Source organism: Amphiura filiformis, chromosome 1 (assembly GCF_039555335.1).
Source record: "Amphiura filiformis chromosome 1, Afil_fr2py, whole genome shotgun sequence".
In the NCBI taxonomy this organism is placed as follows: Eukaryota; Metazoa; Echinodermata; class Ophiuroidea; order Amphilepidida; family Amphiuridae; genus Amphiura; species Amphiura filiformis.
Genome location: NC_092628.1, coordinates 55,447,364 through 55,472,779, shown reverse-complemented (window position 1 = coordinate 55,472,779; position 25,416 = coordinate 55,447,364). Strand labels below are relative to the sequence as shown.

General features: G+C 40.5%; 1 protein-coding gene across 1 annotated transcript in view; it reads left to right on the top strand.

Moving 5' to 3' along the window:
• Nucleotides 1-25,051, top strand: part of LOC140149149 (uncharacterized) — a 36,560-nt gene extending 11,509 nt beyond the window's left edge. Inside the window, exons 6-8 of the mRNA XM_072171338.1 lie at nt 18,019-18,096; nt 19,667-19,877; nt 23,321-25,051. Of these exons, the coding sequence (XP_072027439.1) occupies nt 18,019-18,096; nt 19,667-19,877; nt 23,321-23,367 (336 nt within the window). The 3' untranslated portion in view covers nt 23,368-25,051. The remainder of the gene's footprint in view (nt 1-18,018; nt 18,097-19,666; nt 19,878-23,320) is intronic.
• The last annotated feature ends 365 nt before the right edge of the window (nt 25,052-25,416 follow it).

Sequence of the window (25,416 nt, the reverse complement as noted above, 5' to 3'; positions counted from 1 at the left end):
AACAACTGGAGTGCTTCAGGGTGATGTGTTGGCACCATTCCTGTTCATTATCCTGGTAGACTACCTTCTGATGAAATCAACTTCTGCAATTGACGCTGGAATTGTTACCTACCCACGTCGGTCAAGCAGGTATCCTGCCAAGATGCTGAATGACCTGATTTGCTGATGATATTGCCCTGCTGGAATCTTCCATAGACCGGGCCCAGTCACAGCTTACTAGGACTGCAACTGCAGCAGCAGATCTAGGCCTTGTCATCAGCGCACCTAAGACAGAATATATGACTGCAAACTGTAACGCCCAACCAGCACTTGAAGTCTATGGTCACTGATGGTAGTACCATCAACCATGTCACAGACTTCAAGTATTTGGGTTCCAAGATGGGCTCTAGTGTTGGACCAAAAAAGAAGAAAAGCACTAGCCTGGGCAGCTTTCTGGAAACTGGAACGCATTTGGAGAAGCCCGTCCCTGCCAATCGAAACAAAAATCAAGCTGCTTCAGACAACGTGTGTTACTGTCTTTCTGTACGGGTGCGAGTCATGGGTAATTACCAAGGACATGGAAAACAAGACCAATGCCTTTGCAACATCTTGCTGTACAGAGTCATGTTAAACATCAAGCGTGTGGATCGGATTCCAAATGAAACCATCTACAACCTGACCAACACCACTCCACTGGTTGCCAGAGTCAAGATTCATCAACTCAAATTTCTCGGCCATATACTGCGTCTTGAAGATGGCGAGCCTGTGAAAGAATATGCGCTTTATATTCCACCACATGGGAAGAGGAAACCGGGACGGCCGCGCACACTGTACTTACAGTATGTCCAGCACTCCTGGGAGATACTGAAGGGATGCTGCAGCCAAACAAAATTGTTTCGCTTGCCCAATTGGAGATAGCTTGTAGTCGCCTGCTCCGCAGCCGACTGATGATGATGTCGATGAATCAACACTTGGATCCAATTATCGGATTCAACTATTTTACAACTTGGACTGTTTTCATTAATTTGTTTCCCAAATAGGTGCGATACCTCTGATGTGATGCACTAGTCCTGCTTAATACACCATCCAGATCCAGATCCAGATACACAATGTAAACTTGGTATTGCCACAGCAGTACTTATTAAACGTACCCAATTGGGCCCATACTCACCATGCACCCTTACGAAAATGGCACGCAGTTTTTGAACGCATGCAGCACGCATGCAGCATGCGTGCCGCACCGCATGCAGCACGTGTGCAGTATATGTAGCGTGCGGATGCGTATATTTGGAACGAGTCACGCATGCAGGGAAGCGTGCGGATGCTTGCTGCATGCATGCAGGTCATGAGCGTGCGCAATTTGCATGCAGCATGCAAATCCATTAGCGTGCACTGCATGCGTGCAGCATGTACTGGCCATATATATAATGCGAGATAAAATTGCTAACAGTGTATACTGTCCTGACATTAAGTCTTACATTACCTGGCTATCTATTTTACAATGAACCAAAATTGCCTAGCTTAATTTTATACAAGTCACTTGTCTAACTTTACCTACCTGATTTCGAACCAGGGACCTCAATCTGCATGGGAGTCTGATGCTTTACCATTTGAGCTATTGGGGTGTACACATTTGATGAAGTGTTTTAAGTTAATATAAGCAATATTTTGATGACTAAACTGGCCAAAGTGCATCGTTTTATGAATATTGATCAAATTTACTGTAAATATTGATAACATTCACTATAAAAATGTTGAATTTTGTTTTGATTTTTTTTGCAGTGCCAACTGTTGTGGCATACCAACGTTGGCCCAATGTTGCAATGCCAACTATCATAAAAGGAATGGCATTCCAACATTGGGCCAATGATGCAATGCCTATACTATCGAAACAGGAATGGAATTCCAACATTGGCCCAATGTTGCAATGTCAACTTTCGAAACAGGAATGGCATTCCAACATTGGCCCAATGTTGCAATGCCAACTATCGAAACAGGAATGGCATTCCAACATATCGGCCCAATGTTTCAATGCCAACTATCGAAACAGAAACATTTGGCATACCAACATTGGCCCAAAGTTGAAATGCCAACTATCGAAACAGGAAATTGCTTGCTCTCCCCTCATGACCTGCCAAGAATTGCTTGCCCCCCTCCCTTGTTGGCCTGCCAAAAATTGCTTGCCCCCCCCCTCTTGGTCTGCCAAAAATCTTGGTCTGAAGGTTAAATACTTAGAAAATTTTGGTCTGAAGGCTAACTTATTTATTCATTGTAAACATTTAAATATTTTCACTACTAGTTCATGCCAAATTGTGACTTGCTGTCAGTTGTGTAAAGGTGAATTAGTCATTGAAAATCCTGCATGCATGACTTGCATGCAGGATTTTACCTTTGCTGTTTCTGGAAACCCTGTATGCGTGCAGCATTCTGCCTTTGTGATCTAAAAGCCCTGAATGCTGCAGCATTCGATCCAGCTTGTGATCTGAAAATCCTGCATGCGTGCAGCAATATGTGTGCAGCATGCAAGATGCGTGCAAGATGCACGCAATTTGCGTGCAGTCCTACAGTCCGCACACAAATGTAGTCTGCACGTAATTTGCGTGCAGATTGGTAGTCTGCACGCAGGTTCTGCAAGCAAATTGTGTGCGCGGTGGATATTAGCGTGCGATGCCTGCATGCACACAGCTGGTTCGCACGCATGAACACGCTACCAGCAGGCCTTGCAAGCTTGCATGCATGCTGCACACATCTGCATGTGTGCTGCACACTGCCGCACGTGGATAATGCGAGCGCAGCGAGCAGGAAATTTTGCATATTTGAACGTGTTCGTAACGTTTTCCTACGCCTTTTTAGGGCGTAATATAGAAACGGTGCCCAAAATGTCTGTGCCAAAATTGCTTGCCCCCTTTCGACCTGCCAAAAATCGCTTGACCCCCCTTTCGACCTGCCAAAAATGCTTGCCCCCCTTTTGGCCTGCCAAAAATCTTTGCCCCCCTATAATTCCGGGGTACACATAATTATTGCACCACCCTTATATATTATCAGATATGTCCCCTTTTAATTTTGAGCCAAACAACCGAGGTAAAGCAAAGAAAATTGGAATTTACTACCAGCGCCGATGTCGCCAATGTGTATCACTCCGTCGGTTGTGTTACGGTACTAACCTTTGAATGTGTATATCCGTCCCGCACGCAATGCACGTACTGTGTTGTCAATATCGTGTACGCGTTCGACTAATATTTCCATCGTAATAATAAAACGCCGAATCCGGCGTTTTATTCAAAATCTCGGATTATGACAAAACTACAGCACCTATAGTCTTGATTTTTTCAGGGTATGTTAGTTTAATAAAGTACAATATAATCATGTAAAAAACAGAATGTTGAAAACGATTGAGGGCGTTCTCCTCAGCAAATGTTATAATATGGCTTTAATTGAAGGCATCCAGAGGAGAGCAACAAACTATACTCTACATTACCCTGATTTAGACTATCGTGAGAGGTTAACTAAATTAAACCTCCTTCCTTTGTCTTTTAGACGTGAAATTCTTGATCTCACATTCTTTTTTAGATGCAAAATGGAACTTTATGACCTTAATTTTAACCATTTTGTTGTTTTTAACTCCACCCTCAAGGACCGTCCCACCACCAGATCATCTGCTGACCCCCTATTGTTGATTCCCAAACGATGCAAAACCGAATCTCACAGGGCATCGTTTTTCAACCGTATCGTTCCCCTGTGGAATCAACTTCCTCTCACAATTAGATCCACTGTCAACATGTCCTCTTTTAAGAGCCAGCTCTCTGAGTGGTACAAGAACAAACTAGAGGAGAGTTTTGATCCTTATAACACATGCTCTTGGGTTACATGTTGCCAGTGCTCTGGTTGTAGGCTTGTGTAGGTTTTTACACAGCCGTGACGTTAGTCTGTCAACCATTACATTTGCTCTAGCACTCACATGCTTACATCGATTTTGACCTAACTTGGTCACAATAATCATTGACCGTGCCCCTACATGTCACATGAAACTTGTGGGGTCAAAGGTCATGTAGGGGTCACAGGAGTCAAAAACGTGATTTAAACTAAAAATGCATCTTCTCCCACAACTTACGTTGGACAGTGACCCCACGTGCACACATGCATTGTTATTACCCAGTGTCTATGTGGTGTACACAGATTTCGGGGTCAAAGGTCATCACGGGGTCACTGCCGGTCGAGAAGGAAAAGCCTTCAGATCTGTTATTAGCTAAGTAAAACATAGCACAGTAATGGTATGTTCACATATGATCTGCAGTCACCCAATGTATATGTGGTATTTTTTTTATTTGGGGTCAAAGCTCATTGAGGGGTCACTTCCGGTATAAAAAGAAATACCTTTAAATGCATCTTCTTCCACAAATTATGTGGGACAGAGACGCCACTTGCACACATGCATTGTTATTACCCAGTGTATATGGGGTGTACACAGATTTGGGGTCAAAGGTCATTAAGGGGTCATTTCCGGTATAAAACGAAATACCTTCAAAAAATTTTATTAGCTAAGTAAAACATTGGATAGTAACGGTATGTTCACACATGATCTGCAGTCACCCAATGTATATGTGGTATTTTTTTATTCGGGGTCAAATCTCATTAAGAGGTCACTTCCGGTATAAAACGAAATACCTTTAAAATGCATCTTCTTCCACAGATTCTGTAGGACAGTGACGCCACTTGCACACATGCATTGTTATTACCCAGTGTCTATGGGGTGTACACAGATTTGGGGTCAAAGGTCATTAAGGGGTCACTTCCGGTATAAAACGAAATACCTTCAAAAACTTTTATTAGCTAAACAAAATGTAGGGCAGTAACGGAATGTTCACATCTGATTTGCAGTTACCTAATGTATATGTGATATTTTTTTTATATGGGTCAAAGGTCATTAAGGGGTCACTTCCTTTAAAATGCATCTTCTCCCACAAATTACGTAGGACAGTGACGCCACTTGCACACATGTATTGTAATTACCTAGTGTCTATAGGGTGTACACAGATTTGGGGTCAAAGGTCATTAAGGGGTCACTTCCGGTATAAAACGAAATATCTTCAAAAAATTGTATTAGCTAAGAAAAACGTAGGACAGTAACGGTATATGCACACATAAATTATGGTTACCCAGTGTATATGTGGTATTTTTTAATTTGGGGTCAAAGGTCATTAAGGGGTCACTTCCGGTATAAAACGAAATACTTATAAAATGCATCTTCTTCCACAAATTACGTAGGACAGTGATACCACTTGCACACATGCATTGGTGTTACCCAGTGTATATGGGGTGTACACAGATTTGGGGTCAAAGGTCATTAAGGGGTCACTTCCGGTATAAAACGAGATACCTTCAAAAAAATTTTATTAGCTAAGAAAAACAAAGGACAGTAACGGTATGTTCATATATGAATTGTGGTTACCCAGTGTATATGTGGTATTTTTTTTATTTTGGGTCAAAGGTCATTAAGGGGTCACTTCCGGTCTGAGACGAAAAACCTTCGAAGTGCCCCTTCTGGCACGAGTAACATGGCATAGTGATGCCACATGCAAATGTACATTGACACTAGCCAATGTCTATGGGACTTTCATATATTTTGGGGTCAAAGGTCAATAAGGGGTCACAACACGGCTGTGTTCGTGGTCTTAGACCACAGCAAAGTCTAGTTGTTTTTGTTTTTGTTTTCAATTTTTTATTTTTTATTTTTTTTTTCCAAAATATTTTGGGAGGGGGGAGGGATGGGGTGTCCTCATTGTTTTGATCCTTGGTGGGACTGTCCTAAAGGTGCTTTGCACCTGTTAGTCCTTGCCTTTCACTGGTGCAAAATTTTATCTATACTTCCTTTTTTTTTGTATGTACTTTTGAATATTCATGTGCAATATATTTTGATGTTATATTATAATTATTGTATATACCAGTGATAAAGTGTAATAAATAAATAAATTAATAAATAACTGCTAGCCTACGGAGCTGACAGGTCTATGACTATGGGGAGCAATTAATGCTTGAACATAAAACTCATGCATTCATCAGCTAGGCCTGAATTTTAGCACAAGCCTAGTCTTAAGCCTAGCCTAATGCTGAGTTCATACCTTCTGCCGCTTGCCTTTTCATGCGCTGAAATCATTTAATGTTCTCATACAGTCTCGGGAGGGGGGGGCTCACTAAAATGGGTGACGGGGATGTGCGGCCACATTGACCCCCATTTTTCAACTACCTCTCACCCAATGACCCCCTTTTTATTTTACTGAATTCCTCTCACCCAATGACCCCTTTTTCCTGTCACCAAAAGACCCCTTTTAAAAAAAATTTGGGGAAATTTCTGATAAGGCCAAAAAAAAAAAAGTTCGTCTCAAAGCTTGCGCGCGCGTTTGTAAAACCCCACGATTTGACAAAAAGCAAATGCGGAATTTTTTTTTATTTAAAAAAAACAAAAAACTTTTTAGTTTTTTCCAGAAAAATCGGCGAAAATCTGACTTTTTTTCTCAAAATACCATGAAAAAAGTCGGGAATAAAAAAAAAAAAAATCGCATTTCGCATTTGTTTTTATATTTCTCGTGAGCTTTGAGACAAACCTTTTTTTTTTGGCCTAATCTCTCACTAAATGACCTAGACTTCTCCGTAGTCCACTTGTCCATTGTGCATAGGCCTACTCTTAAAACTCTGATTTAATAAATGTGTGCACAATTGATAGATTTTCACGCCTGATCTGATCTTTTTAGTCACCGTACTCCCTCTGTTTGTTGGCTTCCCAAGTGGACTACTTACTTTGCATTGCGGTTAACATGTTTTGTCTATGGATGAGATTGTCGGATTTCTGGCCTACTAAAATTGGCCATGATGTAATGCATCTTTAAATGGATCTGGCATGTGATTGGTCGCCCAGATCTCATTATGGTTTAAATCCTCCAGGCACGTGCCACTACCATTGATAACTACATCGTAATAACTGTGCGGCGCTTTGTGTACTAGGTGCATGAGCGCGTCTTGTACGTCCATGCTTTGTACTTGCGGTTAAACGTGTTACATTGGATTGATAAACAAGTATGATTGACAGTGTGTGTTCCCGGTGTGCGTTAGGGACTAAGTCCCCGGTGTGATGTGCCCTGAGTAATTTAATTTAATTATTTAACTTTGTTTACAAGCTGAAAGTATTTCATGATATGGGAAATCCCCTTGTACTTGCAAGATAATGGTGTGGAAAGTCATTTTGGAATTTCCCGAAAAAAAATTTGGATATAAATACTTGGAGAAAGCAGCGCAAGGAGATATATTTTGGAGAAAGCAGCGCAAGAAGATAAGTGATTGGAGAAAGCAGCATCATTTTCGTGTGAGGATTTCATACGCAAGGATATTTATAAACGGTTAGTGTACAATGGACTTCGCTGATTTACGCAGGACAAGTGAATAAGGATATTATACATCAGTCGTCCAGAACATTGCAAGAACTCTAGGATCACCAACAAGAAGACCGCTGGTTAAGTACTGATCGAATAAAACTGATTGTGTGATTTTATTGTATATGCAATATTGTTGTTATATGTACCAATCATACTTGTTTTCATTTAAAGAGTTAGATTTTGTTAGCTTAATCAAACAGTGTATTTGTGTTGTGCATTCGTGTGAGTTCGGGTAAAAGGTGATTTTGGCCTTGAGTCAGTACGACTCGCAACACCGGTCTAAGACCCCCCCTTTTTTTCAGTGTCTAGGCTCTCCCGAAAGACCCCTAGTTTCGAACTGCTGTCCACACATCCCCGTCACTTCCAAAGTCGAGTGCCCCCCCCCTCTCGGGCATACGGTACGTCAGAGTGGCGCAGCTCCAAGTTGGCTTGAAATTGAATTCAACTCCTAGACCTAGCGATCTGTCGATTTTGGCAAACTAGTAGAGCGATTGATCCCGGCGATTGATATATCGTCTTGCTACTGGTAACTGTAGGGGTTTCTGGTGCGGCTGCACAGTGCAATAAAATCGTTGTCAGAGCAGCAATAGACTAGGAGCCCAGACGATTTATTCAGCTGAGAAGAGACAAAAGGTTTGATGGCCTGATTATGTTAGTATAGGCCCAAGATTCAATATTCCATATTTATTCAGCTCAAGAGAGACATGGACAAAACTTGTTGGATATCACTCCCAGGAGGATACTATCATGCCTTAGCAATGACAGCAATTTTGGCCTGTACGGGGGCCCAGACAGTAGCCCCAAAGGGGCCCGCCCATGGCGTTATTCTTCGAATATTTTTGCATTGGAACTATTACACATTAGGGTGCACAAAAATACCAATGACAGCAACTTTTTCCTGTACGGGGGCCCAGACAGTAGCCTCAAAGGGCCCAATGTCCCATAACAGGTTATTCAGCTGAAGGAAAAAATGGATGAATCTTTTTGCATTGTAACTATTACACATTGTGGTGCACAAAAATACCAATGACAGCAAATTTTTTCTGCTCTGGGGCCCAGACAGTAGCCTCAAAGGGCCCGATGCCCCATAACAGGTTATTCAGCTGAAGGAAGACATGGATAAATCTTTTTGCATTGGAACTATTACACATTGGGGTGCACATAAATACCAATGACAGCAACTTTTTTCCTGTACGGGGGCCCAGACAGTAGCCTCAAAGGGCCCAATGCCCCATAACAGGTTATTCAGCTGAAGGAAAAAATGGATGAATCTTTTTGCATTGTAACTATTACACATTGTGGTGCACAAAAATACCAATGACAGCAACTTTTTTCTGCTCTGGGGCCCAGACAGTAGCCTCAAAGGGCCCAATGTCCAATAACTGATTTATTCAGCTAAAGAGAGACATGGTTGAATCTTTTTTGCATTGGAACTATTATCCATTGGGATTTACAAAAATACAATGACAGCAACTTTTTCCTGTACAGGGGCCCAGACAGTAGCCTCAAAGGGCCCAATGTGCCATAACTGATTTTTCCAATTTTGTCATCTTCCAAGAGAGAACTACACCAGGAGTGCTTATCTTAAGAAGGGTGAAATTAGACTCCGAAGATGACCGCGCTGGTGATCTACCAATGAACTACCCATTCAGCTGAAGAGACACATGGATGAATCTTTGAATTGTAACTATTACCCATTGGGTATACAAAAATACCAATGACACCAACTTTTTCCTGTACGGGGGCCCAGAAGCTCCCAGACGGTAGCCTCAATGGGCCCGATATCCCATAACTGGTTATTCAGCTGAAGAGACATATGAATGGATCTTGTTGAATTGGAACTATTGTACATTGGGGTCTACAAAAATACCAAGGATAGCAATTTTTTCCTGTACGGGGGCCCAGACAGTAGCCTCAAAGGGTTTGATGTCCCAAACTGGTTATTCAGCCAAATAAACACATGGATGGATCTTTATGAATTGGAACTATTGCATATTGAATGACAAGTTATGGGACATCGGGCCCTTTGAGGCTACTGTCTGGGTCCCCGAATAGGAAAAAAGTTGGTCATTGGTATTTTTGTAAACCCCAATATGCAATAGTTCCAATTCAAAAAGATATGTGTGTCTCTTTGGCTGAAAAACATTTTTAATGGTTTTTAAATACTAAAGTGAACAATAGCCCATGAAGAGTGACACATTTCAAGGCACTCGATTATATAGGCACTATATAAAAGAAAACCACATTTGCCTATCAGTGGTTCACCGTAGCTTAGGAACAACAAGTGTGAAGGGTAAAGCATCAGACATGTGAGATAAGATCCTTATGCACGCTGCTCTTGAAGGATGGTGCTGCGTTGTCAGATATGTCTCCCACTACTCCATCTGGAGGCTATTCCAAAACGTGAACTGAAGTGTGGATGAAGGTCCTGCCAGTATGGTTCTAGAAAGGTATGGTTCTAGAACCTGGTACTGTGAGAGCATGGCAAGGTATGGACAGGCTTCTGTCTACAAATGACTTTGGTAGCTGTGCCTTCAGATCTGGTGGGAACAAGCTGGTGTGCATTTTATAAATGACTGTTGTTGCAGCCACTTGACGTTTTTGATGGAGAGATGTGATGTTCAGCTCTGTACTTGCTTCCTCTTATGCACGCTGCTCTTGAAGGATGGTGCTGCGTTGTCAGATATGTCTCCCACTACTCCATCTGGAGGCTATTCCAAAACGTGAACTGAAGTGTGAATGAAGGTCCTGCCAGTATGGTTCTAGAAAGGTATGGTTCTAGAACCTGGTACTGTGAGAGCATGGCAAGGTATGGACAGGCTTCTGTCTACAAATGACTTTGGTAGCTGTGCCTTCAGATCTGGTGGGAACAAGCTAGTGTGCATTTTATAAATGACTGTTGTTGCAGCCACTTGACGTTTTTGATGGAGAGATGTGATGTTCAGCTCTGTACTTGCTTCCTCTTCGCGCACGCTTATGATTCGAAGGTCCTTCCTCTCTGGATAGAGTCTAGTAATCCTAGAGTGGGTGTGCTGGCACTCATCTTAGACAGTGAGGCATATTCCACCACACTGCAAACTTTAGCCTTGTAAACAGTTGCTCTGCCTCTGAAGCCTCTCTGACATCAAGTTTATTTGCAACTCTCCTCAGAGCGCCCAACTTCTGTCCTGCTCTGTATGAGACGTTAAAATAATTGTGCTTTGTCCAGGTCAGCTTGCTGTCGACTGTGACTCCCAGGATCTCCAGCTCCTCCTTCTCACCCAGTGTGGTGGTACCAAACAGAATATTTATCTTGGTTGGATTCCTCTTTCTTGATATTGGCATTGCCTTACGTTTCGATGTCTGTCATGCCTATCTGCCCAGATCCTCATTTTCTGTCTCTAGATAGATGTAACCTCACAAAACAAGGTGGAATCATCTGCGTAGGAGAGAGCGTGGCGCAATGGTTAGAGTACTTGCCTTTAGTGCATGAGGTCCCGGGTTCGATTCCCGGCGGTGGCAATTGGCTGGGATATTGACTTGGAAAAAAAAGTCTGAAATTAATTAGCAACATCTGTAGATTAAATTCAGACTTCCGCTCTCCCCATGGTTCATTTAGAATTGGGTAAATGAATCATGAAAGTACTCCGTCCTTCGGAGGGACGTTAAGCCGTCGGTCCCGTGTGCAGAGAGCCATACCTGTACATGTATCTCGCAGCCAGTTTCGAAAAGAGTAGGGTGTTAACCCCTGACTGTTCCCAACCCGTCCCGGCGTTCAAATGGACCCCAATGGAAATAAGCTTCAATAGAGGCTTTCTTGGGTTATCCAGGGTTCTCACAACCCGAACAAATCAAATCAAAAGTAGATGTAGAATTGGGTTTCACACTCATCACCCAGGTCATCAATGAAGACAGAGAATAAAAGTGGGTTCAATATTGACCCCTAATGGAGGATGGCCAGATACAAACAACTTTGATGGAATGATCTGTCAGGTAGCTACTAATCCAGATGAGCAGCTTGCCGGATACTCCTTTTGCCATGATCAAAGTCCATTATGACAGACATTATTGAATGCTCCTTTGATATCCAGGGCAGTCAGACGCAGGTCGTTGCCTCTGTCCAGGAAGTTGGACCACTCTTGGGTCATGAAATATATCAGTTATATTGTGGTATGGCCTAAATCCAAACTGTCTATCTGATATCAGTTGTTTTTCAAGGAGGTAATTCTGAAGTTGGTTCTGTACAACAGCCTCCTTGCTCTTTCTGATGGTGCAGAGCAGAGGTACATAGATGAATTAGACTTCGCATCTCTTGTAAATAGGGATGAAAAATGCAGTCTTCAATTGGCTTGGAAAAACTCCCTTGGAGAAGCAAAGCTCAAACAGCAGACTGAGTGGTCTTGCCAGTTATGCGCTGTATTCCTTCAGGACGCTTGTAATGATTTCATCAGGACCAGTAGCTTTATCTTTTCCTTTGATCATGTTGCTGAAGCTGAACTTTTTCTGATTTTCTGTGCGGGGAAGCTAACATTTTATAGCGGCAAAGGTCTGGCAAAATGTTTCAGCTCTGACTTTTGATGTAGTGTAGACTTGACGCCCATTCTGCAGCACTGGTATATCAACTCTGATGTGAATACCAGACAGGGTGTTAGAATTTATGGGCTATCGGGCCCTTTGAGGCTACTGTTTGGGCTCCCGTACAGGAAATTAGTTGCTGGCATTGGTATTTTTGCAGACCCCAATGAGTAATAGTTCCATTGCAAAAAGATTCATCCATGAGTTTCTTCAGCTGAATAAACCAGTTATGGGACATCGGGCCCTTTGAGGCTACTGTCTGAGCTCCCGTACAGGAAGAAGTTGCTGGCATTGGTATTTTTACAGACCTCAATGTGCAATAATTCCAATTCAAAAAGATCCACTCACGTGTCTATGTTTCTTCAGTTGAATAAGTTATGGGATATATTGGGCCCTTTGAGGCTATTGTCTGGGCCCATGTACAGGAAAAGGTTGCTGTCATTGGTATTTTGTTGACCCCCATGTGCAAAATGTTCCAATTCAAAAAGATCCACCCACGTGTCTCTTCAGCTGCAAGTTATGGGATATCGGGCCCCTTGAGGCTACTGTATGGCGCCCCATACAGGAAAAAATGCTGTTCTACTCCTTTCTCCTTTGTATGTTTGTAATCCCCAATGGGTAATAGTTCAAATTGAAAAAGATTCATCCATGTGTCTCTTCAGCTGAATAACCAGTTATGGGGCATCGGGTCCTTAGAAGCTACTGTCTGGACCCCCGTACAGGAAAACGTTGCTGTCATGTAGTGTCATTAGTATTTTTGAAATCCCCAATAGGTAATATTTGCAATGCAAAAAGATTCATCCATTTCTTCCTTCAGCTCAATAACCTCTTATGGGGCATCGGACCCTTTGAGGCTACTGTCTAGACCCCCGTACAGGAAAAAGTTGCTGTCATTGGTATTTTTGTGTACCCCAATGTGTAATAGTTCCAATGCAAAAAGATTTATCCATGTCTTCCTTCAGCTGAATAACCTATTATGAGGCATCGGGCCCTTTGAGTTCCAATGCAAAAAGATTCATCCATGTCTCTCTTCAGCTGAATAAATCAGCTATGGGACATTGGGCCCTTTGATGCTACTGTCTGGGCCCCCGTACAGGAAAAAGTTGCTGTCATTGGTATTTCTGTGCACCCTAATGTGTAATAGTTCCAATGCAAAAAGATTCGTCCTTGTCTCTCTTCAGCTGAATAACACCATATGGGCGGGCCCCTTTGGGGCTACTGTCTGGGCCCCCGTACAGGCCAAAATTGCTGTCATTGCTATAGGCATGATAAGTATCCTCCTGGGGGGTGATATCCAACAAGTTTTGTCCATGTCTCTCTTGAGCTGAATAAATGCATTTTTGGCCCCCTATTTTGGGACCCCCAGGCTGCCCGTACAGGCTGTGACCCGGCAGCAATATGGAATATTGAATCTTGGACCTATACTAACATAACCAGGCCATCAAAGCTTTTGTCTTCTTCTCAGCTGAATAAATCGTCTAGGCTCCTAGTCTACAAAGCGGCAAGCGGCAGTATCCGGTAAAGTATGAAACCAGCATACAATGTAGTGCCGCAGGTGACAGTCTCTCTAGCTATTTTTTAGACTAGACTCTACTGCTAGCATTGGTAAATCCTTCAGATATTGCAGCTGCACCAAATGTTACTGTATTTTGCTGGCCATATACTTGGAAGCTTCATGCCTGCGAACCTAGTAGAGTTCTACGATAAGTAAAGATTCTGAAAATATAATAATGATAAAATTTGATTTTTTTTCACCCAATGCTACAAATTTATTGGTCTCGCTATGACTATATGAGTTTTAAAATATTGGACTCTACTACTTCTCATCCAATATATTATAACACATAGCTCGACCAATAAATTTGTAGTATTGGGTTCAAACCATCCAATTTTGTATCAAATGTGGGTCATAGCTGTACTATGGGAAATCACATCTATTGGTGGTGTTCAAGGTCATATACTGAGGTCAAAGGTCATTTGAGGTTAACTTGTTAAATACCATTATGGGTTCATACCACTAAATCCGCCTGTGAAGCGGTTTCCGGAAAAAGTTTATCACGACTATAGACTAGTCCCAACTTTGCATACAAATTGTGCAAACTCGGTGCAATATTAACAATTTTAGTGTTGAAAATCGTGTTTTACTAGAACTTGTGAATGTGATCTCTACTAATTTGAAAAGAAAACGCAAAAATTTGAGTGACGTTTACTATGATGAGCGCATGAATACACGAGGTCAAAACGCGGTTAGCAGTCGGACATAAACACGGGAAAATCGGGCCTTTTTATATGGCGCTAATTTTCTCAAAAAGTAGACCTAAAATGTTGTGTCATTTTCAGATATGTTATGCCGAATTTTGTTCTGATTAAGATGATATCAAATATATATTTCAAAACTAGAGGTAACTCGACTTATAGCCTAAAACGTGACCCATGTTTTGCATGTAAAGTCTATGGAAAGCTATTTTGTGTTATGTACCCTTATTTAAGACTTTTGGTTAAACTTTGGTCTCGTATAATTCGTATTGCAATCAAACTTTTACATTAAAATTTGGTCTCATATGAACAGTTCAAATCCAATTGCAACCAAATTTGGGTCATAGCTGCGCTATATAATATCTGAACCCTCATCTGCATTATGAATATATGGGTACCTTCTCGTGTTGATGGTATCCAAGATTCCAAGGTCAATGGTCATTTGACCTCCGCTTTGGTCTCATATGAACAGTTCTCATTCCATTATTATTATGATTTTAGAATCTTAGTCCATATACAGGGTGTAACAATAAAATTTATACAATTGCATTTTGACTTCTCAGGAAAAAAACTAAAAGAGTTATGGCAAAAATGTTATATGCAATACAATCAGTAATATCTTGGCTACAAGAAGACGTTTAGTTGGTTTCTTTACTAGCTTGGGTTCAAAAGTTATGTCCACTTAATTAAATCGTCCCGAAAACGTGTTGGGCCACTTTTGCCATGTTTGCGCATATCAAGTTTGAACCACCTAGATATGCTTATCGTGCATTAAACATAAAAGAACTGCCACAAAAGAATTATAAGTGGTGTTTCTTCATATAATTAACATGAACTTAATATTAAATTTCTTTAAAATCTATAAATGAAGTCATAAAATTTCTTTCAAATTATCTTATAAATAAAGTGATTTCTCATATCCCTGAGATATCATTGGTAAAACTGAGAATAGTTTTTGCATCCATATACAAAACAATAAAATTTTGAAATTAAGTTCAGCTGGGCTTCTAGCTGTTTTGGGGCGACCACTATTTCCAGCATTTCTGTTAACAAATTCTACATACTTCTCATATTTATATGTAATTGTAAGTCTTGATGGAAGGCGTGAGTTTGGAAAATGAGCTATAAATAATCTTATGATTTCTGCTTGACTCCATGTGCTACCGAATGCCACAACCATAAAAATACGCTCTTCCAACGTGAATGGGGGTTGAAGTTGTTGAGCTGCAGCCACGCTTTCTAGTAAATGAGGTTGTTATGTCAGTGCTTAGTTGTGACTTTCAAAAATTCAAGGAGATATTCAATTATGTAATCATTTCTACCACTTCGAATACCCCATTGTTTAAAACTACCTAGGCCCTATCATAAGAGCACCGCCCAACTGGTCCATGGTTCAACTCTATTCAGTCACTTTAGTAACACTTTGACAAAAGTGGCTCAGGCGGTTTTAAGACTAGGTTACATAATTGGCCATATCTTCACTTGTATACCATTGATTTTATTGGAACAAAGCCTATCTGGTGGCTAAAGAAATTATCTTGATAGGCATATAAATATAAAACCAAAAAATAAGCGGCATAATTGTGTCATTCTATTTTCAAAATTGTACAAATTTTATTGTTATACCCTGTACATTGTACAGAGTTTGTACACTTGGACTCAATTAACTCAAAACTTGGACTGTATTCATTGATTACAGCCCAAATGGGGGCAATACTCACTGTGAGATTTAATATTGCCCTACTAACAACAATCTACATTAAACCACCCAATTGGGCACCATACTCGCCATGAACTGGCAACAACCACACTGAAAAATGATTTGTGTGTTTGTTTGTTTACCTAGGTTGGTCCGTGAGGGACACATGCTAATCCATGGGAAATCCATGGACCGTTCCAAGCTCATACTATAAAAAAGCACAAGCCTGGATAGCTAGTGTAGGTTAGATAGCTTTGATAAACAAAGCAAGACAAAGCAAGAAATGGAAGAAAATAGCAAGGAAAAGGAGAAAGGAGAGAAGGCCACTCCCAAACACAAATGTACAATTTTACTCTTAGCCCTTACTTCGTGAGAAAAGAAACTGGAATTCCAATCTCAAGCCCCGATGCAAAGGCTGAACTGCAGTACAGCATGGACATAAATCCCGGGATAAATCCCAGTGGATTCCTAACTGAAAAATTGTTTTAGAAATTGAAGTAGAAAAAAGATGACAGCCAGTATTTTGAGCTAATTTTTCAAGATTGTTCATGTTTTTAGAGTAGAATGCATGAGAAAGGAGTCAAGGCCAAGGGAAGTAAGCTTACAAAAGTAAGCTTATTTTGGAAGTTACACACATGCACAATTAAGACATGCTTATGTGCTTGCAATTTGCATTGTGTGAAGCTAGAAAGGTAGGTTTATTCTCTAGAGATGATTAGACAACACAAATCACCAAGCTTAGCCTCAGCCTCACGGGCTTAGCCTAGGCCTTAATCAGCCCAATGTCTCTTGGTGCTAGTTCTATCAGTAGTATTAGGCCTATATGATCTATGACTATATTCATCAGCTTGGCCTGAATTTTAGCCCGAGCCTAGTCATGCTAGTCTTAGGCCTAGCCTAATGCTGATTTCATACCTTCTGTCGCTTGCCGTTTCATGCACTGCTTGTGCTTTTAATTCTGCAAGCGGAGCGGCACCCTGCTGAACGGCAGCAGGATGAATATGAAACCCATGTTGACTTGAAATTAAATTGAACTCCTAGACCTAGCGATCTGTCGCTTTGGGCAAACACGTAGAGTGATTGATATCTTGGCTTGCTGCTGGTAACCGTAGGGGTTTCTGGTGCGACTGCACAATGCAGTAAAATCGTTGCCAGAGCAGCAAATCGGCATGTGGCAGGAAAGTAGGCTATTATGAAACCAGCATAGTGCCATAGCCCACAGGTGTCAGTCTCTCTAGACTACTAGCTAGCATTGGTAAATTCTTCAAATATTTGCAGCTGCACCGAATGTTACTACTATATTTTGCTGGCCATCACATGAACTTGGAAGCTGCATGCCTGAAAACCTAGTAGAGTTCTACGATAAACACAAACTAATTTAAACACAGATTAAAGATTTTGAAAACATAATAATGATAAAATTAGATGGTTTGTTTCACCCAATAGGCCTAGGCCCCCTACTAGTCTTTGTCAAAGACGACTCACTATCCCTCCTGACGATCCTTGTCAAGTGGGAAAATCGGGGGGGAAATAACCAACGGGCCTTTCAGAAAGGCTAACCCAATACTACAAATTTATTGGTCTCGCTATGAGTTTTAAAATAATTGGACTCGTACGTCTCGTCCAATATCTTAAAACTCATAGCGAGGCCAATAAATTTGTAGTATTCAATTTTAGGCCTATATCAAACTTGGGTCATCTACATTATGGGAACCCTCATCTATTGGCGGTGTTCAAAGTTCAAATCCTATTGCAAACAAATTTGGGGTCATGGCTGCATTGTGAACCCTCAACTGCATTATGGGCATCTTCTTGTGATGGTGGTATCCAAGGTCAAATACTGAGGTCAAAGGTCACTTGAGGTCAATTTGTAAATTAAAATTTGGTCTCATTTGAACAGTTCAAATTATATTGCAACCAAATTTGGGTCATAGCTGCACTATGCAAAGCCTCATCTATTGGTGGTGTTCAAGGTCATATATTGAGGTCAAAGGTCATTTGAGGTCAACTTATAAAATACCATTAGACTTTTGGTCAAACTTAAAACTAAAATTAATAAGCTTCAGGCTTGTGATAATTATCGTACCTATTTTCTTACTTCAGGGAGCAGTACTTCCACCAGAAAACATACGACGTGCCAATGACCTTGCACAGGGTTTGGAATGGCTGAAAGACGAAACGGTGAGAATAATGAATTCGTCTTTCATTAAGAGATCCGCAATGGGTTTCATAATATTACATGGGTATAAATACCGTAAAACCTCGTCTACAAGCATATAGTGTGCCTCTGATAAAAGCTAAATTATTCAACTTGGCGCCATTATGGAGTTTGAGCAAATAAATTACAGATCCAAGCATATACAAACAAGTATTATTGTAAGACCAATCTATTGTATTGGAATATTTACGCTTATTCTGTGTTAATTAAGCTTTCATCAAAAACACTTTATATGCTTGTAGACGAGGTTTTACGGTAGGATATTCCAGTTAAAATCCCGAGGGTTGAAATCCATACACATCCTATGGAAGGCATGACACAGGGAGTGTGAATTTTAAATGAGGTTAACTGGCTACTCATGAACTCGTGACCAGGTGGTCTAAGACGCTGTGCTCTGTCACTGGTCCTTGTGTTTCCCTTTTGAAAAATTTCATGTCGAAGGTTGGTGAATGGTGTGAAGCTTGACAACGACGCCATCACCCTTTAGACAGTCGAACATAAACTTAAGCCGAACATTAACGGAAAGTTAAGTGCCTCTAGCATGCATATTCATTACTTATTTAGAAATATTAGGCTAATGAAATGAAATTATATTAGTTTCCCGTCACATTTTTTTCAGTAAAATATGAGGTCATGATTTCATTATTAATTATTTTGGAAAATTTCATTAATGTCAAAACTCTCATTTACCTATATTGTTTAAAATGAAAGACCATCTCAAAATGGGTATTAATGCTTAAATCATCATTACAGACATTTTGCATCAGATTGAGAAAAGATTTGAATTTGTTTTTACTAAAATAAAAAGAAATTAGCAATTTTTGTAATCACTAGAAACATGACGAGGTAATCCTCAAATTTTCATTATTTACTATACTCACCCTCTACCCCTACAACTAAGAAAAACCTGCTGATTATGATCAGCAGGGGATGTCAAACATTTTGAGAGTTTCAATTTTGGTTATTTCCATCTCAATTTTCAGATAATTGACTTTTTTATGAAAATAATGAAAGTTTTGGTTAAAGGTTAAGCGGGCGGGTGACGGGAAACTAATCATTTCATTTCATTATGCCGTTGCGTACAGTGGCGGCGCTATGGGGGGCATCCCCCAATAAATGTTTCTTCCCCCCATCCAGTTTTCCCCCCTCCCCCACTTTTGATACAAAACACCCAAAATTACGTAAACTTCCATTTTTTGCGGCAATTATGCGCAACATTTGTCGCAAAATTACGTAAATTTCCACTTTTTGCGGCAATTTTGCGCACAATCTGTCGATTTTCTCCACCCCCCCGAAAACAAATTCCTGGTGACGTCACTGGTTGCGTATAGTATTTAGTTTGAAACAAAAATGTGATATTAGGCCTATATGCAAAGGTCAAATTAATTGAAGTAGGGGCCTATGTGTAAGCTGATTTATTACAGCGCACATGATTTCCTGTGCGGGTCATTTTTGTTTTCAAGCAACATAATTATTTATCGAGAGTACACTTCTTTCAGACTCACCCTGTAGCCTATTTTATTCCCGGTGTAGGTAGATGCTATATTTGCGGATGCCATTTTGTACAGACATAGGGCAGAAGTAGAGGAGGTAACAGACCACCTTCAGGCTTGCCCGGTCGGCGGCACTGCTATGATGACTCGGTACGACTCGAAACTCATCGATTGGTGGAATCCAGCCCAAGCTAAACTGATCGCAAGCAAGGAATACATTGAGATATGCAATGACATCAAAGTTACGCACGGTAAGCATGGATCACAGATCGTGTAAGAATCCTGGGGGGGCACTCCCTATCTGAAATGGCAGGGATGTGCCTCGGCCATGTTAAAAGTAGGGGGCATTCAGGTCAAATGTACAATTACAAAAATATGGGGTCATTCAGTACACAACCTGAATAAAAATGGGGTCATTCGGTATGAAACTTTGAAAGAAGGATGGTCATTGGGTAACAAAAAGTAAAATGGGAGTCATTGAGTACAGGATTGCCAAAAGAGTATCATTAAGTACACATAAATAAGTGCCAAACTGCGTAAAAACAACTTGGCCACCTTGGAAATGTGAAAAATCTCATTATTTCTGGAGGAGAACACAAATACCACCTAAATTTGGGAATTAAAAGGGGGTCATTGGGTATAGCAGGAAATAGAAAAAGGGGGTCATTGAGTACATGAATTTTTTTAAGGGGGTCATTGGGTAATAGGTAGATTCAGATTCAGATTCAGATTCAGATTCAGATTAAATTTATTTCAAATTCGTGGCCCGTAGGCCAAATTACATGAAATATTACATTTGCATTGTTTACATTAAAAGACATAAAAACACATATAAAATATACATAAAAACACCAAAAATTACTCAAAGAAATTAATTGCACTTGTTGAGGCAAAATCTCACACTCACCCCCATACAGCTCACACACCCCTATATCTCCACACACACTTTACATACACCCACACCCAAACTATCAGCCCTCCATATACACGCACCCCCACACACCACAGATGCTCTAAAGAATTAGAAAAAGGTAGGACCATAACACAAAAAAGGGGGGTCATTGGGTACAAGCCGGTTTGAAAAAGGGGGTCTATCCCGAGGCACATGATGCATATCTGTCATGGAAGTGCCCCCCGGATATTTAGACGCTCTTTTCAATGATAATTTCATTTGTAAACAGCGGGTTCCTTCTAGATTTCGTACAAAAGAACCACAAACATGAGTGTACTTCTCTTTGAATTAATCGGCTTGTAGCTTTTGTGGCTTGCCGATTCAACCTGTTCAAATTAATGTATCCGCTGATAACTGCATGCTGATCAGCTGATATCCCATAGTCTTGAAGGCCTATGTCATAACATATCCGCTCGTCCACCCCTAACAGTCAGTCATGTGCGATGATTAAGTATAGGCCAGTGAAGCAAATGGATTCAGTTTTGGTCAAAAAATTGGATGTAAATATGTTACATGATCATCCTTCGAAGAAAGTATGGATCGGAAAACGAACGATTTTCACATCTACTACAATTATTTGTCTTATTATTTGCCTGTTTGGATTCATGGTTAACTTAAAGGTAAGAGATTTCAAAACTGTAATAAACGTTCAACACAGGTTAATCCGGGGGTCAATCACACGAGCCCAAGTTTCAGATCGGGGCTTATATCCAATAGACCACTCTGGCAACCAGTGGAGTGGTGTTGGTCAGGTTGTAGATGGTTTCATTTGGAATCCGATCCACACGCTTGATGTTATAAAAACATGACTCTGTAGCAAGATGTTGCAAATGCATTGATCTTGTTTTCCATGTCCTTGGTAATTACCCTGACTCGCACCCGTACAGAAAGTCAGTAACACACGTTGTCTGAAACAGCTTGATTTTTGTTTAGATTGGCAAGGACGGGCTTCTCCAAAGGCGTTCCAGTTTCCAGAAAGCTGCCCATACCCAGGCTAGTGCTTTTCTTCTTTTTAGGTCTCCAACACTAGAGCCCATCTTGGAACCCAAATACTATACTAATATCAGGTGCTAAAAGAAGGGGTGTTGGTTCTGGCTGTAGGCCTATGCAGTATTATATGCTAGACATGCGTCTAACAAAGACAGTCGTGTCAAAACAAACGGTTATGATTAAAATCCATTTAACCATGAATTAAAGGTGTAACTGAAAGCAAACTTGCTTTTTGGTTGTACTTTTATTTTCAAACTGAATTTATTTGCATGCAAAATTACTTAACTTGAATTAATCATGTAAAATCATCAAATACTTTAAAATGAACGAAAAGAAAAGATCTGGAAAAAAACCCTATTTTGCCGGACTCGAGGAGGACTCCAAGCCGAGTCCCCGAGTCCTTGGGGTCCGAGTCCAAGTCTTTAGCTTCCGAGTCCAAGTCCGATCGAGTCCGAGTCCTTGAAAAAAGGACTCGAGTCCGAGTCCAGAGTCCTCCAACACTGCAGTCTGGTCCCACCATGACCTGAAAAGATCCTTAAAGGCTAAGATGTACCAATTGCAACATATGGATCAGATTCTTGGACCCTCACAACATTAAGCACACTCCGCTCCATGCGTGGTGTAGCATTGACAGATGGGATGATAAAAGATGAGATTCGTGCCTGCAATCCAGGAAAAAAAATAGTTGGCACACTTGCACTAACCAATTGAAATGCGTGCCCTATCAAAATTGGAGAAGCGACTGAAACATGCATGTAATATAATGTGAAGTACATACCCCCCTATATCTCACCCTTCCTAACTCCCCATCCTTCAATTTTGGAGAGTCTAACGGACAACATGGCTTGGTCCAAAATTGAATTGGGCGAGCGGGGGCAGAGATATACCAAAAGACAGGCAAAGTGTGCCAACCCTTTTTTCCTGGATTGCAGCTTAATATGACGTCTCGCATGCACTAGGATCCACAGCAAGCTCAATCATCAGTGCGCAGTTCTTTAACCCCAGTACATTTGCACATTCCTTGAATGACCTTTGAAAATTTGGGTACTAAAACTCATACTCTGCAACTTGAGGTCACATTTTGCACTATGATTGTTTAATTGAGGTTATTATGTTACTATGCCATTGGGATGAGGCCATATTTGTGGTCCATAGTGATGGTTTGGCCATGATGTTATCAGGATGCCTGCAAATAGACTACCAAACCAAGTCTGTCACCAGGATTTCACACACCCAAGAGGAAGAGGCTGCCCACCACCTCGTTGGAAACAGTGGCGGCGCCACGGGGGGCATCAGGGGCAAATGCCCCCAGTCAGAACTCTTGCCCCCCCCCCCGTTACCCACCAGATTTCCACTCTTTGCGGTAATTTTGCTCAAAATTTGTTGATTTTACCCCCCTGAAATTCACTTTGCCCCCCCTAATGCCCCCCCCCTGAAAAAATTTCCTGGCGCCGCCACTGGTTGGAAAGACCAAATGCAACAGGATTCTCAGCTCCTCGTCGGCAAGGCAGAATAGCTGGCAAACAACGGACATGAATAGAGGCGGTGCGGCGCTTTCACACGCGCCTGTAAGTCAAAGACGAACTCCCCACACCCACACACACACACCCGACCCCCACCAACCACCCACCAGCACCAAACACACACCCACATTTGTTGCATATAAATTGTGCCAAATTTGGGGATCATTGTGTTTTTATTATAACATACAATAACATTTCTTATTCATTATTTTTTCTTTTATTTGTACAGGTCACCAGCCTGGATATGACCCTGAAGACTTCTGCATTGGTCTCTAAATTATTGCTACAATAAAAATTATAATAAAATAATCGAAGTATGCATATAGAAGTAGAAGCAGGGAGATAAAAAAGAATAATTTACTGGTGTCTGCAATTTTAATTATTGCTTGTTACTCGGGAAGGATAAGTTGCAGATAGATCAAACTTTTTTTTTTGTATTTCATGCCCGAAAACGGGCTTTTATTCAAATCATTTTATTCGTTGCAAATAAAACAGTACAATAATGACACAAGCCCAAAAGAGAATATACAATACAGACAAATGCCAGAGGGGTTAAGGGCTCGACAGACTACAGATTTGATGCAGAACACTTGGAGTCTGCAGCGAGCTTTAGTCAATAATTATTTTAAAACACAATAGGATATTCAATATTCACCACCGAACCGAGACAAGCATATAAATGGGGTCATGAAATTAATGAATTTAAAAATCCAGTACAATTTTATGGATTTAACATTATACATGTAATAATACAATATAGGCTAACTAAGATAACCAAGATATAATGCATCAAATCAAACTGAGAATTGGATCCCACTTTTTAAAATGTAAATCCAACTTCAATTTTCTTTGTGCACAAAAATGTTCAAGCTTCAAGGTATCCACAACAATATTTTTGAAACCATTAAAAGAGAGACTGCTCGCATCTACACTTGTAAATATATCTTCTAGCAATGAGCATAATTTGATTAATACCTGCTAAGTAATAATTAACATTTGTATCCAGTAAACCAAATACTTTACTAAATTCATCAAACTCAGGTATGAAATCAAAATGAGAGGGGGAATAATTCCTGCTAGTGTTCGAAAATCAAAATTACACTCCAGAATACCTGTGCCACCCAGGTTTCTTAATTAAAATATTAAGATACTTTTCCAACCAGATTTGTTTGGCATAATTAACCTCTTAAGCCACATAACAGATTGTGTTTTGATTTTTGTTTGTATAAGTCAACAATTTTCAAACCACCTTCATCTAATTCTCTACATAAACAGACCGTTTTATTTTATCTGGGCCATTCCAGATGAACTTGTAAATAATATCATTAACCTTCTTTTGAATACTTAATGGCATACCAATCATTGCTGAAGTATAGAGAAGTTTTGATAAACCGAATGTTTTGATCACCAAGATTTTGCCATTGCTGTTAAATCTCTCTGTTTCCCGTAAATTTGACGTACATTACAAAGATCTTATTTTATCATTGCAGTTCAAATTTATCACCTCTTTTTCCTCATAAGGTAAATACCTAAAATGTTAACAGACTTAGTCCACTGTACATCCAGCGATTTGCTTTTATTATCCCTGACACTTCCGATCCACATAGCTTCGGTCTTATTGTCATTTACTTTTAGACTAGAACATGACTGGTAGGTCAAACTATACATTTCAGAATAATTATATGTGACCTGAGAAATGTTTTACCCCTTTGCCAACTTTGACATTGAAATTCTCGATTATGAATTAAAATAACGAACTCGATATAGATTTTTTTTCATCGTGTAAACTATCTTAAAAGGCGTGAAAGTATATGGGTAGTAAAAATCTTAAACAGAGTGAACTTATTCCCGTCGAAAAGCCACCATTTTTTTCATGTTAGGGGTACCCCAAAATTCCACCACGTAAATAACGCCACCGGCCATGCCCTCTCTTTTTATAGGTAAATAAAAATACCTTTTTATAGGTAAATAAAAATACCTTTTTATAGGTAAATAAAAATACCTGATATGGTGAATTCAATGGTGTTTAGATTTGGTATTATAATGATTTGTCTAGGGAAGAGTTAAGAGTAGAAGATGATCAATTGCAAGAGAAATGTGTTTGATTGGGGAAGGTGTATGACAGGACCGTGTTGGATGAAACAAATGGGAATGCAGCTTTCGTGTCAATTTGCGATTATGTGGAGTGGGGGAGTTCTGTTTTTGGGGCCTATTGTAGTGATGATATTGTTTTGGATATTGAATATTGTTGAATTTCGTTATGCAGGGGTATAGAAGACACAAATAAGTAAGCTCCCCCGGCAAAATATGGGGGGGGGGGGGGTT